At 41.0% G+C, this 15113-nt stretch overlaps 1 protein-coding gene across 6 annotated transcripts in view; it reads right to left on the reverse strand.

Moving 5' to 3' along the window:
• Positions 1 to 15113, reverse strand: part of MCTP1 (multiple C2 and transmembrane domain containing 1) — a 274684-nt gene that overhangs the window by 40873 nt on the left and 218698 nt on the right. For all 6 annotated transcript variants that reach the window (XM_026866731.1, XM_026866730.1, XM_026866735.1 and 3 more), the window contains one exon: positions 13527 to 13646. In XM_026866731.1, coding sequence (XP_026722532.1) covers positions 13527 to 13646 — 120 coding nt within the window. The remainder of the gene's footprint in view (positions 1 to 13526; positions 13647 to 15113) is intronic.

Raw genomic sequence — 15113 nt, forward strand, 5'->3', positions numbered from 1 at the left:
TGTCCTCTTCCAGACTTTCAGTTTCCCACACACCTGCATCACCTCCTTGCTCCTCTCCTATCCTGGTAGCTCACTGTCACCCTCCCTGGACTGTTCCAAGCGTTTGGGGAGCTGAGCTGTAGACTATGTCACTGGATGGATTGAGCTTGTCAAAAAAAACCCACTCTAAAACTTTTAATGCGGATGGTTTCAGCGACCCAGTTTGCCCAGCAGCTCCAGAAATGCTAACATCAGCTCAACCAGGAAAATGGTGAACTGAGAAGAGAGAAGGAAAACAAGCTGTTAAGGGCTGCAGCGAGATGGAAACCCTCTTAAATCAGTTTTACCACACGCAAAAAAGTCTGTAATTACATCATTAGGTGACTAAAGCCCAAGGTATAAACCTGAATCTGTTGACTCAGATACTGCCTACGTCTGGAGCTGACTAAACTCACTAGGTCTCTTACTTTCCAATGGTAATATTCCCCAGACACTTAAAGATCTCTTTTATGTACATCCAGAAATTCCCTGTCTTGACAGGATTGAACAGCAGAATGCCTATCTCACATTAGCACTAAAGTTAGCATGGAGACAATTAGTTGAATTAGAAACCTCTAAAATTGTTGCAAATGATGGCACCTCACTGAAATCACTTGCATGACAATACCCATTCTAAATTATCCGGATAATAATACCTCAAACTCACATTTTTTTTTCTTCTCCATCTAATGATCTCAAACTACTTTACAAGCTCCTATAGAGTGGCAAATGTTAACTTGTTCAAAGGACATAAAAAGTCCTTTGAAATTGCCTAAAGCCCAGGACTGAGACCAGATTTCCAGCTCCTCAATTCCATTTTTTAATTCAAAAGCCACTACCAGTCTATGCTCTTGTTCTAGGTTAGTCATATCATCAATTACATTGAGCTTTGGAGTACTGAATTGTCTGGAAAGGAAAACAGAATTCAATTACTGTAGCAAAAATAAAATGCAGTACAAGTGTTCCTATGCTCAAGATGCGTAAATGATTCTTTAAAGTATATGGAACGTAGCCCATGCTTTCACTTCTCTTGAAATTCAAAAGGGAGACTTAAAAGAAAAAAAACAAACATGAACATTCAGACAATGCAGACACAATAATACAATTTATTAAACCACCAAATACAAGTGTTTTCATTCCTTTGACACAAATTAAAACAAGGAAAGTGGATTCCTCATAATCGTATCATACACAAAGAATTGGTACACCGAAGCCTCACAAAAGCCTTATACTGAAGCACAACCTATTTCTGGGGAACAAAGCAAGGCTGTTCAAGAGAGGTACAGTGGGTCTGAGCAACAGATTTCAGTTTAACATTGCTGTAAGAATACTGCAGGGAAAAAAAAAAACAAAACCAACACTGTTTTTTGGGGTTTTTTTCTCCTTTGATTCTGCCTTGTTGCTGCTCAAAAAAAGTGCACATGTGCTGCTCTGGTTTGAAGGAACACAGTAGTTATTCGGATCTCTGTGTCAAGCATTGTACCTGGGGGAGGTGTGATGGGGGAGGGAGGAGACAGGGAAGGAGGGAGAGGAGAGAGAGGGACGACAGGAAAAAGCATATGAAGATAAAACGAAACATTAGAGTTATTTTATTAAAAGTTCTATGGCAAAAATCTTAGATTGCCCCTAGAATAGTCACTCTAAATTATGCCTTCCGATGCCTTGCTTGAAATCAAGTAGTATTAATCAAACAAAGGAAGGGCACTGGGGAAATCAGAAAGATCTAATGCAAGCAGTTAAAAGTGACATGACCTTCTGTAATGTCACTTGTCACAGACTTATATGCCGCACACTGGTAGAAGGTCTTGAAAGAACCTGTTTCTGGGTACTGTCCCTTGAATATAATACTAATACAGATGACATTTTAAAAAACACACGTAGACGGCCTCACATACGGCACGTCGGCTACTTCACGGCCAAACAGTAAGCAGATGATGTTTAAATGTTGAAAGCGAGATCCTTTCTGTGCAAACCAGCCCTATTAAAAGGCAATTAGTCAGAAGGAGCATGCGGCCTAATTCCTACATATTGTTCTGGATCCATCCCCACCCTCTTTGAGGAACTCGGTTGATAAATACTGTACGACTGGAGGAGTGTCTGTTCTGCCGCAGCAGCGCCAGGTTGCCAGAAGGAAGGACAAGCACCACGTTTGCACACCAAAGGAAACCCCAGTGCTGGTGGGCTGGGGCGCAGTCTGCTGAGGAATTAAGCACAACTTGGATTTACTCTAGAGATGGTCTACTGACTAACAGACAGTGTAAGACTGCTGAGAAAAATAATTCCTTTTGACTTCTAACCTCAGAAACCTGCAAAGCAAGGTTGGATACAAGCACGTTGAGTCAAAAACCCGCGGCTGCAGACAACTATAAAATACCTCCTGAAACTAAAGGCTTCATGGAAAAATGACACACTGGAACTTAACACCACATTTAATGAAAAGTCCTTCTCTCTTAGTATCAGCCTGCTGTTTCTCACACAAAAGGTGCAAACTGCAAGTCACCCCATGAACTATCTTCTAAGTTCTTTGGCTGATCCCACAGAAACACCTGCACGGAAGACACTCTGATGTCTTTACGTGTTAACGATACTAGGTATCTGCTCTGCACTAATATGCAAAATAAAGAAAAATATAAAAGGAGAGCCACTACCTCTGCAGGTAACCCTGACGACTGTAACGCCCCGACCCCCCCATTAGCACTTCTCTAGATTTGCTTATATCTTACTTGATGTAGTACTCCAAACGTAGGTGGCTCCCAACGAAAAACGGAAGAAAACACTTTTTACCCTGTGTCACATGCTGCAGCATCTGAGTATCTGCAGACATTTGTATTCTCACATATAGGTATTAACGTTCATAAGAGAAAAAGGAGGAAAGAGGTTTGGTTCCGAATTAAGGATATTTTAGATGTGCAATGAATGTGGCCAGGACTGTTGAGGACTGCCTGGATTTCACGGTAACTCGTACCGTTCGGACTTAAGCAGTCCCGTATGCTTCTGTGCCACTCAATTCAGCGTTGGCGTGTAAATGTGACACAGACGTGTGCGATGTGTACGGATTAAGAGGGATGCATAAAGCACTTGGGTGCTCTCAGGTCATTTCCAGGTACCTCAAACTGAAGCAAAGACGTCCGTTGTCAATAAGCCTGATACAGCAGCAGTTCTGTGCTCATTTTCACAACATGACGTCTGTTTCTTTCATGGAATTGCCGAGGACAAACTTTACAGGAGATATAGCTTAATTAAAATGTCCAGCTTTTTTATACCACATTTATAAGGAAAATAAAAATCAAATTAACAGATTCTGATTTAAGAGTGCAGTATATCTGTAATACAACCGATCCTGATTTATACTATTAATGTTTTGACCTTGGGGTATTTCATCTGCAGTAATCATCAAGATAACTGAACCACTAGATGTAATAATAATTAGTGTGATAAGCTTGCCAGTAAGGTTGAATATATTGCAGCACAGAAGACAGCAGACTAAAAAGAAAAGCATTAGTACTTTACTGCTAAAGTACTTCCTGAATTTTACAGAGACACTCAAATACAATTATTTCTTCTTACAGAATGCATTTTGTTAGCTTATTCTGGGAAGCGCTCATGTTGTAATTTAGTCTGATTCTTAATAGGAAATGAGACTTTAATATGGCTATCAGATGCCTTTTGATGCATGCTACTGATTACATGTAGTTCTGTAATGTCAACAACAGAATTTTTATTTGCAGTGTAATAGATTTCTTGGCAATATGCATGGGCAGTAAATACAGTTTATTATACAGGAGTATGTAACCTTTTTCCTGTTGTCAGCTTTATATGCCCTCAATATTCAGTTGCCAATGTAGTTAAGACTAAGTCATTTTTATCACAAAAATGGCACAAGTAGTAGGCCTTTTTCTCTATATTTCTTTCAATATCTGCTTCTCATTTATTTTAGCTCTTGTATTTACACAATGCAGTGAACTGAATATTAGGTGTTTATTTGAAGTATGTCTCCATCTAAAGGCTTCAGCATGTAGCGTACACTCGAAATGTCAGATCTCTGAGAATGCTTCATTTTTAGTTCAGCAGAACAACAAAAAAAAAACAACACGTTGTTTGCTTGGCTAAATATCAACGGCAAGTTTACTGGACAGACTATTTAAATAACACCTTCACAAAATTTTGTGAGCTAGAATTCTTGGGCAAAGCCTTAGGATACACCCGCTTACTAACAACACAAAGGCTAAATACAGTTTTTCACTGTTACTATTAATTCTCTTCAAATAGTTTTCAGATTTTAGTAGGACCAGACATGCTTCTCATAAAATGCCATTTATCCAAATAATTTTAAGCTTGTGGGTGTGACACAGTCTATTACACTCAAATTTGGAGCTAACAAGCTTTTTGGTAGAAGAAAAGCCGTGTTATGTATTTGAGGAGATAATATACGTAATACACATATCATTGTAATTTCAGTTTGGGGTTCTTTTTTTAAAGTATTGATACATTTTGGTAAATACATTAAAACTGCAGTACAATCCCAAAGTCGTTAAAGTCTAGGCTGAATTAAAATGTGCTAAAAAATCAAAAGAAAACTAAACCAAAGATAAATAAAAAATCTCCCATAACTGTGGGAATTTTTACTAGAAGCTGAACTGATGCTAGTTTATATAATATTGATTATTTATAATAGTCACCACAACCTGTCAAGTGAATCTTGTTGCCATGTAAATCTTGATGGAAATGCAAAAAAAAAAAAAAATCATTACAACACTCTTATAGGAAAAAGGCCTCTATGTGCAGTGAACTTCAATTTTATTTTAGATGCCCACGATACTGGAAGACTATTTGAAGAAATGTGGCAAAATTTGAATTAAAACATCAATTGGTTTATGATAGGAAAAAAATCCTTTTTTTTTTTTTTTTTTTTAATGCCAGAGGTATCTAGGGTGGGGTTTTGCTGTTGGTGTTTCGTCTTCGGGTGACCAAAACCAGCCAGAATATCGTAATTCTGTAGTGCATTTGGGTTTTATAACTGCCACTGGGATGAGAACAGCTGCGTAAAGTTTTAGCAAGGGGTTACTACATGCTCTGATATTGTATGTAAACTTCTGACACTGGGATTACAACTGCAGCACGGACAGTCTCTTTTAACTGTAGCCCAGAGAGCTCCTTGCAGTATTGGATTCTATTATGCTGCAGGAGAGAGAGACTTGCTGCCCAACTTATATCTTTATATAGTGTAGTGTGTGACTGTTAAATTAGTGCATAATGCATTTAAAATATTTATAGTACCAACATTTAGTTAAATAACCTTTATGTAAGATTTATGTTGATTTGTTCATTTCTCATTTAATGGCAAATTATGAAGAGCATGTTTCATAAAGATAATTCTCCATTTAAATTCAGCAGGCCATTAAATATTAAAATTATGTTTCTGATGCAATCTAGAGCAAATTTGTCCAGCTTCAGCGATTATTTGCACTCATAAAAATTAGACTTGATTAATAAAATTTAAATGCTTGATTAAGCTGACATTTTCATGTTTCTTTTCTGATTTATTAAAAAAAAAAAAACCCTCCGTCCCATAGTAGAATGTATTTTTCCTCCCTGACTATATGGATTGTATAGAAAGAACAAGCAGCTGCGTGAAGACAGCAGTGGTTCTCAGCAGAGCAGTGAACACTCGGGCACGTGTTGCTGGTGGCCCTTTGTGGTCCAGTAGCACCTGCACTGAATGCGCGGGCGGACGACAACCTGTTTGCAGAACCTTTCCAACTTTACTGACGACAACAGAGGGAGAGCAAGCGTGCGATTGTGATTAATTCAGCAGAAGTAAGGCAGGCTCTAAGAAAATTTCATGGACTTGCACCGTTTCGAGTGACGCACTGATGAAAATCATTCTACGAAACCAGCCGTATCTTCCTCACTTTTAGAGGTGCCACAATTCAGACTGTTTTTTCATGCACGTTGCTCTACGCCTAACTCTGTATTTTCCCACCAGGCTTCATGCTTTGGGGCTTTGTGGCTGCTGCTGTGGCTGTCACACCAGAGGCAAAACTTCTCAGGAAGGTAGAGTCAGAACGCAGTCAAGATGGAATTGCCAACCTGACAACATCCTTTTTGTATCATCTGCTCAAAGGACATATTCCAGACACTGTCTAGCTAGAATACAGGGACCATGATATTTACTTTTGCCATAAATTCATAGCAAGAATTTATTCCTCAGCTAGAAATCACCACTAATTCCCTGGCAGAAAAAGACTTCTGGACTTCAAGCACAAAACCCCTCAGTACTGCACAGACAATGGATCTGACTTGGTGTTAGTCCTGTATTCACCTGCAGGTGATTCGCCTTTCAAACTAAGAACCTTAGAGATTGATGCTTCCACGTTTTAATACCATGATGTGAAGAAACACAGAAAAATCAAGTTACTACTTTGTTGTTTGTTTTTTTGTTTTTTTGGTTGTTTTTTTTTTCTTTTTTTCTGAAAACCCAGTTTTCAATTTGCAGGGAAACAGGTGGTTCAAGTCAGGCACCTTCCTGGTGGGGTTGGTTTCTGTAGTGGGCATAGAACGAAGTGGCACTCTCTGTCCCAAAAAGGAGGAACAACAAATTCGCCAAAAGCTCTGACAGACATAGCTGCTTACCCCATGAAGAAAGTGACTGGACTATAAGCAGAATGGGGCTGCTTACCCCATTCTTCTGGGGCTGCTTACCCCAGAAGAAAGTGACTGGACTATAAGCAGAAAACCTCTTCTAGCTGGGGTTGCACAGCTCAAGCTCATCGTGCTTAGCACCCTTAGAGGAAATAAAGAATCCAGATGAAAATATTGTAGAACCACAGAACACTTTGGGTTGGAAGGGACCTCAAAGATCATCTAGTAACAGATGATCACATAAAGATCATCCACTCTTAAGCATTCTTCTTCCCTTTCTTCCTTTTGTTTTTCTTCATGAGGCAATTTCCAGAGGACACATAAATAAAAAACCTGAGTATACGTGTCATATTGGGGGACTATATAGAATACCCACAGAAAATGGTTAAAATCTCAAAATGGAAGATTGTCTTTAACAAACTTTTCTTCTATTTTCTTCTGTTTTTCTTCTGTTCTCAAAATTTCATCCTAAACGTGTCCAGCTCTACCTTTTAATACAAATATATACTCTAGAAACATAAGTCATCAAAGCCTATTTTGCAAAAAATCTCCAGTGAAATTAAAAGATGTATCATGCTATTTTATATCACTCTTACAAGATTAATAATATGTGTATATATTCTATTCTACAGATTCATAAGAAATTTGTGTACGGCACATTAACTCCCAGCTGCTCACCATCATTTTCTATGCAATGACATGTGCAACTTGAAATTTCAAGAGGAAATTAGCTATTTAATATTTCCTTAAAGGCTCTAAGTATTAACTATAAATGCAGGATGTGAACTGAAGTGACTAAACCTCTTCTCCATAGAGATATACATGGCAGAAGAACATTCATAGGTAACTCCAGGCATGTGCATTGTTCTTAAAGTTTTAAATTACTTGGGAAAAAAAGCCTAATAGACAAAAAGGAGAGAAAGATGAGTATCTTCAGTCAGAGAACCACAGAGTGGCAGAGGTTGGCTGACACCAGCCCCCTTACTCAAGCAGAGATCATCCAGTCTAACCCAACCCGACTCAACCCAACTCAAGCAGGTCGCCTCTGAGAAGGCTGCCCAGGACCAAGTCCAGTAAGGTCTTGACTACCTCCTGGATGGGGCTCCTCAACCTCTCCGGGTAACCTGGTCCTGCGTGTGACCACGCTCACAGTAAAAGTGCTTTCTTGTGTTCAGAATTTTGCCGCTTTTGGTTTGTGCCCACTGGTGCTGTCCTGTCACTGGGCACTACTGAGGAGTGACTGTCTCTCTCTTCTACTTTCTTCAGGTATTTATGCACATTTTCAAGGTGCCCCCTGAGTCTCATCTCCACGTAGAGCAGCTGAGCTTGCTCAGTCTCTCCTTGTGTGCCAGACGCTCAGATCCCTTCACCATCTCCCCTTTGCTGGGCTGAAGTGCAACTCCCCCTCCTCACCCTCCCGGTGTGTCTTGGCTAAAAAGCCAGCATGCATCCCTTGCACCTTGCTCATGAGAGCAATCCCACCACGTCGCTGTGATCGTGCATGCACGTAGCTGCACGTGGACCTCGTAACTCCTGCCGGTTCCGACACGGTGCACACTAATGATTAGGCCCTTCAGGGAGAGACCTCCTGGCACGCCGGGTTCTCAGAAAGGGTGTGAGAGCCTCTTTCAGAGCGGCATTGCCTCATCTGTGTGCCTCCTCTGCCCTGTCTGGTTGGCTTTGAGGTCTCTCCTGTCCACTTCACCCTGCACCCTTTGCTTGCCAACTCAGACCACCACTTCCTCACTCGATTGTGGGTCATTGTCACCTCTCTGCCCCATAATTTCTAGTTTAATTCTCCCAACCATCAGGTTGGCAGCCTTCTGGGAAAGAAGATTTTTGCCCCACTTGGTGAGGTGGATCTTGCCTCTTCCTAGCAGTCCTCAATCCTCAAGGAGAATCCCACAGCTGCAAAATCCAAGTCCCTGTCGTCAGTAACAGCCTGACCTGCCAGATCTGTCCCCTCCTCTTCCAGCCCTTCCTCCTCGATGGCAGGATCAAGGAGAAGATGACCTGGGCTCCCTGTCTGCTACCTACGTAGTCAAGGAAGAATGAGAACTTGTAGTGTCACCAGAGGAGATCCAACGCTCCTGTTGCAGCAGTTAAGCATTGTGGCCCAACAGCTGAGAGACTGTCACAGTTTGTCCTAATTGTGGCAGTGAGGCTTACACACACAGGGGAAAAAAAAAAAATAATTATAACTATGCAAACCAGGTTTCACTCGCAATATGACGCACTCCAACCACACAATCAACTGTTTCATCTCAGGGAAGGGCACAAGAGCAGCTGGAGAGTGGGAACACTTTTAATCACTTTGAGGGATTATCTGACCATTCCTTAAGTTAGGCAGCTCCAGCAGGCAGTCAGAACACAGCCTGAAGTAGAAAAGCATGGGAAAAAAAAATAATTTTTTTTTTCCTCTAACTTCATGCAGTTCTAATAACTGTGACTTTTCCTTAGAATTAGAAGTGAAAAAAAGACCCCAGACAGCAGTGCTGCTGTTTTCTCCAAGCTACAAAGGTGAGGGGTTTTTTTTTGTACAACACATTTGAAAACATCAAAATATTAAGTAGTTTCTTAAAAAGACTGAAAGGAAGCTTTAAACCCCAGCCTACTTTCTGTTAGTTTGGATATATCTGGAAGTCTTTCAATTACAGCTGTGTGGGACCAACTTTTCTGTTCGTCCATCTATTGTAATGTGTGATTTGGGGTTCCCAGAGAGTCAAGGCTGCTCTGAAATAAGCCAGTCCTTTGCTGTCCCTCTATCCTTGCTCTCCCTGAGTATCCCAAGCGCTCTGTCCCCACGCTATGCTCTGCCCCCCTGTACCTGCCATAGGCACAGGGCTGGCAGCGTCCAGGGCAGCACTTCCACGCTGCTCCCCCCTGCACGGGTCCAGCGTGGGTGACAAGGAGCAGTGGGGACAGAAAACTGGCAGCGGTTGATACGGCTCCTCTCCCTCAGAGGATGTGAAAAAGATGCTGGAAAAAAAGGCAGGGGAAAAAGAAATAAAAATGGTAAGATCCACTCAGCTCTAGTCTCGTGTGTTTAGGTGGTGATGGTTTAAGATCAGAACAGCAGTTGTGCTAAAAATAAATTATTTTGTGAGGTCAGATATTTAGGAGAACGATCAAAAGGAAGAGCAAGGATCTTTGGATAAAGCAGCTATGTAAGCTTCAGGCAAAAATGTTACTGCAAAATTCAGAGGAAGGCATTAAGAATGCCTTTTTAGTGATTTTTTTTCCCTTGCTTAATGCTGGAAGGAAATATTTATTCTGTGATTTTTTTTATACCTGCCACATGACTCAATGGCAGAAGTTCATTCATTTTAGATCACTTCTGAATTCTCACAGATTCGTTTAGAGAACTGTCCACTAAATCTACATCTATCCACATCCACTTACACCAACATATAATGCAGGAATTTGTATTTCAGGAACGCAAACAAGTCACCTTGATCGAAATGTGTAAAAGATAGGGAATCCAATGCTTCTCTGACGTTTGTGCCAGCGTTTGACTAAAACCACAATGAAGATCAAACCCATAAAGAAAGTCCAGCTGAATCCACGGAAGGAGTAATGCTTAACAGGCCGCTTCACCTCACTGTTGGACTTTCCAAGAGACTTATCTCCTATTAGTAAACGCACTGGGGGACCCTCCTTGCCCCAGCCTCATTGCGCTTTTAACTCAAGAAAGGATTTGCACATGTAACTTACTTTACAAGTCAGAGTACATGGCAGAATTATCCGACTCACACTCAAACAAGCAGCGCAGGCTCACGTTATGACAGAGTAACCCAGGTTGTTTGGTAGGTGAATTATTCCACAAGAAAATAAGCTCCAAACCACTTTGAAGAAAGTGATACCCAAGAGGACACAGCAAATGATACCTTGTCTATAGAGACGGTCAAACCAGGATGAATTAAGTCTGGCTCATCTGCCGTTTCTGGACAGAAACTCAGTGACCACTATTTCATCGACCTGCAGAAGAGTGCAGTCCCTAATGCCTGAATTGATGAGACAGTTGATAATTGTTTTCTTGTAGATACTACAGAGCTACTTCTGAAGGTCCCAAATTCAAATATTTATCACTGACATTAAACAAGTATGAAGTGCATACAGCTTCTGACTACACTAATCTACTGTTAATTAAGAAAAGCTAACAAATATATTTAACTTTTTGTCTTGTCATCAGCTTGAGGATTTTGAAGTCACTTCTGAAGCTAGATGATATTCCTAAAACAAGTAGTCAGAAATTTCACTGAGGCACACAAGGAATCCCTGAAGACCTGGGAACAGAAGCCAGATCATGTGAATCCTGAAGCATTCTCTAGCCACTAGGAAACACTGCTTAATTAATTTAGTTAATATTTACACTCTGCATAGAAAAACAGAAATATTTAAATGACTCCTAATTTAATGATACTGTGCTAATGACCTGAGCTAAGGACTTGTGATATTACTCAAGATTTGTGAGTTAATTAGAAAGGCATCCAATAAGTCTGCAGATCACTTCATAGAAGACAGATGCTCACCATGACGATAACCAAGCTCAATTCATTAAAAATGAGGTCCCAGCTTACTTGTGATAAACCTAAACAAAAACATAGTCATTAATGGCACAGATATCAAATATTTGGGAAGAACAGGACTGGTTCATACAAGATGTATAGCTTGGTCTGAAGCATCCTCACCAAGAGGAATGTTTTCAGAGCAGAAGTTGGTGTCCTCAACAGACAGTCCATCAATAGCTTCATTATTTTGTTAGAAAAGTTACATGACCCAATTAATCTTCACAGGCAGGTGGTATTTCAGAGAGAAATGAAGTGCATTGCAGCTCACAAGTGCAATCTCTCCTTTCAAAAGGGATTTCAGTCTGAGAAGCTTTGAGCATTTCAGGTCGCCGGAGACTAAGGGCTGTGATTTAAGTAATGCATCTTTTAAATTCTGATCTTAGGCTTTTTCCATAAATGTAACAACCTCTGGGATTAGGGAATGCCTCTGTCATGCCCATCCTTAATTTCAGATGACCCCTGGAAGCATACTGGTCTTAACGATGTAGACAGGTAATACCAGTGCCAGGATCAGGGCTGGATCAGTTCCTCTGGTGACTAATTCTTGCAGTTGCTGGACATCAGTGTCACGGGGTCATTCAGGCTGGAAGGGACCTCCAGCCTCCTCCTGGCCAAAGCAGGGTCAGCTGTGAGATCAGATCAGGTGGCTCAGGGCTTTATCCAGTTGGCTCCTGAAAAGTTCCAACAGCAACTGCACAACTTTCCTGGGCCACCTCTTCCACAGCTTAACAGTCCTCGTGGCAGGAACGGTTCTCCAGTCTGAACCTCTTTTGCTTCAAATTACACCTGTTGTCTCTTGCCCCACATGTCACTCTGAAGAGTCTAGCTCCATTTTCTTGATAACCTCCTTCTAGGTACAGGAGGGCTGTCCTTCAGCTCACCTGAAGTCTTCTCCAGGCTCTTTTGAGCCCACTTCCCTCAGTTTCTCCTTACAAGGCAAGTGCTCAAGCCCCCCTTACCACCTTGGTAGCCCTCCACTGGACTCACTCCAGTTAATGTCTTTCTTGAACTGGGGTGCCCAACGCTGGACTCTATTCTAGATGCATCCCAACAAGTGCCGAGCAGAGGGGATGATCGCTTACCCCGGGTCCAGCGGCTGTGCTTCCCTTAATGCAGCCCGGGGTGCTGGAGGCCCCCCTTCCTGCTGGGATACACTGATGGATCATGTTTTCCGACACCCAGGCCCAGTTCAGACTTCCCAACCAATCCCCAGCCTGTGTCACTGCAAGGGGTTTTCCCTCCCCAAGAGCAAGACTTCACATTTCTCCTTGAATTTCATGAGGTTCCCGTTGGCTCATTTCTCCGGCCTCCCCAGGTGTGTTAGATCCGGGGTACTGGCCGGTCCCACATGCCTGGTGTCACCCAAAGCCGCGATGGGAGTGCACTCTGTCACCTTCTACAGGTCGCTGATAGAGATGTTACACAGGACAGGTCCTTGTGCAGGGCGCTCTTCCACTTCTTCGCTACCTCCGTTAACCACTATCCTCCTCTCAGACCAATTATCTAACCCGTTTCTGGTTCTTTTCCACCCATCCAGTTATCCACCCCGACTGCAGTGGCCTAGACAGCACACTGCTTTTGGGATACCAATACTGATACAAATATCAAATTAATCAGGCTCAGCAATAAAATACATGCAAAGTCCTTAAGCTGCCTGGATGCTAGGAAATTTGCACAGCTAGAATACAACTTCAGCTTTTGATATGTGCTTCTGAGAATCTGAACCATGCTTTTATTATTAATAAATGTCAGTTATTAGGAAATGTTTCCTACTTTATATCCCAACTACATGCTTTTAATTAAATGATGGCATTAGATGAGAAGAAAATAAGAAAAGGCTTATATTAAGCTCAATGAATGGTAACATATTAATGATAAACTGTGAAATCCAATAAAATGTGATACCTTCTGAAACTGTTAACAAATTGGAATATTTTTAACCTTTAACTTCAATATGTGAAATAAAAACTGCAACATAAGGACTTAGCCACACAAAACCGTTTTCAAAGAATTTGCCTTTGCCTGACCAATAAGCCTCTCATCTCTGCTCCCACACAAACCAGATTCTGAGGATTGTACATGTTCTGCTGTATTTTTACACGACATTTTCACCAAAACCAGACACATTTATTGGACAGCTGGAGAAAAATTAAATTGCAGGTGGGAAAACTGTCCACTGAGCATTGTGAACTGAGACATTTTCAAAACGATGTCATATTTAAACTCAGTTACAAATTTTTATCTAGTTAAAAAAAAGAAAGGGACATGTGTGTGCTTGAAGTAGAGAAGACTTACTGTATCATGTTGCCTGTTATCTTTCCCTGATACAATCAAGAAGTAGTTCCATGCCAGCAGCAACAACAAAGCCAGTGGTATCATGTAGAGCTCAAAGTTCCAGACCACAAAAAGAAAAAGCTAGAAGACAGAGCAGGGAAAAAAAAAAAAAAAAGTTATTCAAATCAGCATTACATTAAACTCTTGTGCACAGTTAAAACCAATAAATTAAAACAATTCTAAAGAAACCCACCTCTCCTTCATCAGGAAAGTTGTTTCACCACTTTGCTGCCTAGCCACCTACCTGCGTGAAACAACTGCTGTACTTTCCATCGGTTTGTACCTTAATTTTTGCAAAAGAGAAATTGACAGAGTGTAGTCTAAGAGGAATATGAACTGTTCTCTCATAAAATAATGCTTATATGGACAAAATAGTGCAAAATGGTGTAAAATTAAGACCACAGTATAAGAAAGAAAAGGTTAGGTATTTCCATGGATAGAAATTAATTTGCTGTTTAGAAGAAACAACTTGGTCAGTAATGTCACACAAACAAGCAGAAGCAATAAACTTCGCAACTAAATATAAAAAAAAAATATTTTGCACAGAAAACTCGCAGAAAATCAGCCTAAAAGGCAAAAATGTACAACTGTTTTAGTGAAAGCGTGATAGAAGAGTACCGGCCATGGAATCATAGAAAATGGGATTAAAAGGAATGCTGAGAAGCTGCCTAAGCCCACCCCCCCGAGAACTGTTTTGTTGTGTTTCCTCAGCGCACCTCGAGTGCTCCAGAGCGGGCGGCTGGCAGAAGCGCGTCTGGTTACATCGCCCCGGTCCGTCTGCTGGACTGTACCCTCAGCTCAGTCAGACCCATCAAATGGGGCAGAACTGACTTTTTTGAAGCCTGGAACTCCCGAGCATCTGTCAGAGCCTGTAGCTGTCGGTCAGAGACATGTCCAGCTAGACACTGTTCCCTACTGGTGCTGGTAGAAAATTACTGGTTTGCAGGAAAGAACTGAAAATATTTGGACCTAGATGGGGTCAAACTAAAACCATTTTAACATCCAGTTTTCTCTGTGAACAAAACGCCCTTTATTTTAGCCAGCTCTACTCATAACTTGGGTTTGTTTTCTTCTAATACAACAAAAACCAAACACGAAAGTATGATAGGAAACCACACTATGTATCACAGCTGGATAAACACCCAGAAATCTCGCTAAGCCTTTTTCACCAAAATAATTAAGCTTATGAATATTTGTAATTTTAATACCTACTAAAATGAATGAAGGTGTTGTGCCACAGAAAACCCAAAGCAATGCCAATAGGTAAACTAAAAGGGAGATTGTTTTCCTGAATCAGTCACCAAGATCTATATAAAGCCAAGTAAGAGTAAAATGGGTATTTGAATAGACTTCTGCTGGATTTTTCTTTAGAGTTAAAACAAAATGCTCTTATCAAATACAAGCTCACCCTAAAAGAAAGAAATCTGTATTTTAAGTGGTCTCCCCTCTCAAGATCAGATAACTTAACCTCACCCTGCTCCTTTCTACCACTGATTGCTATGTATATGGAAGTCCTGTGAGACTGCAAAACAAACATGATAACTACTG

The sequence above is a fragment of the Athene cunicularia genome (genome assembly GCF_003259725.1).
Source record: "Athene cunicularia isolate RWA chromosome Z unlocalized genomic scaffold, athCun1 chrZ_part3, whole genome shotgun sequence".
Classification (NCBI taxonomy): domain Eukaryota; kingdom Metazoa; phylum Chordata; class Aves; order Strigiformes; family Strigidae; genus Athene; species Athene cunicularia.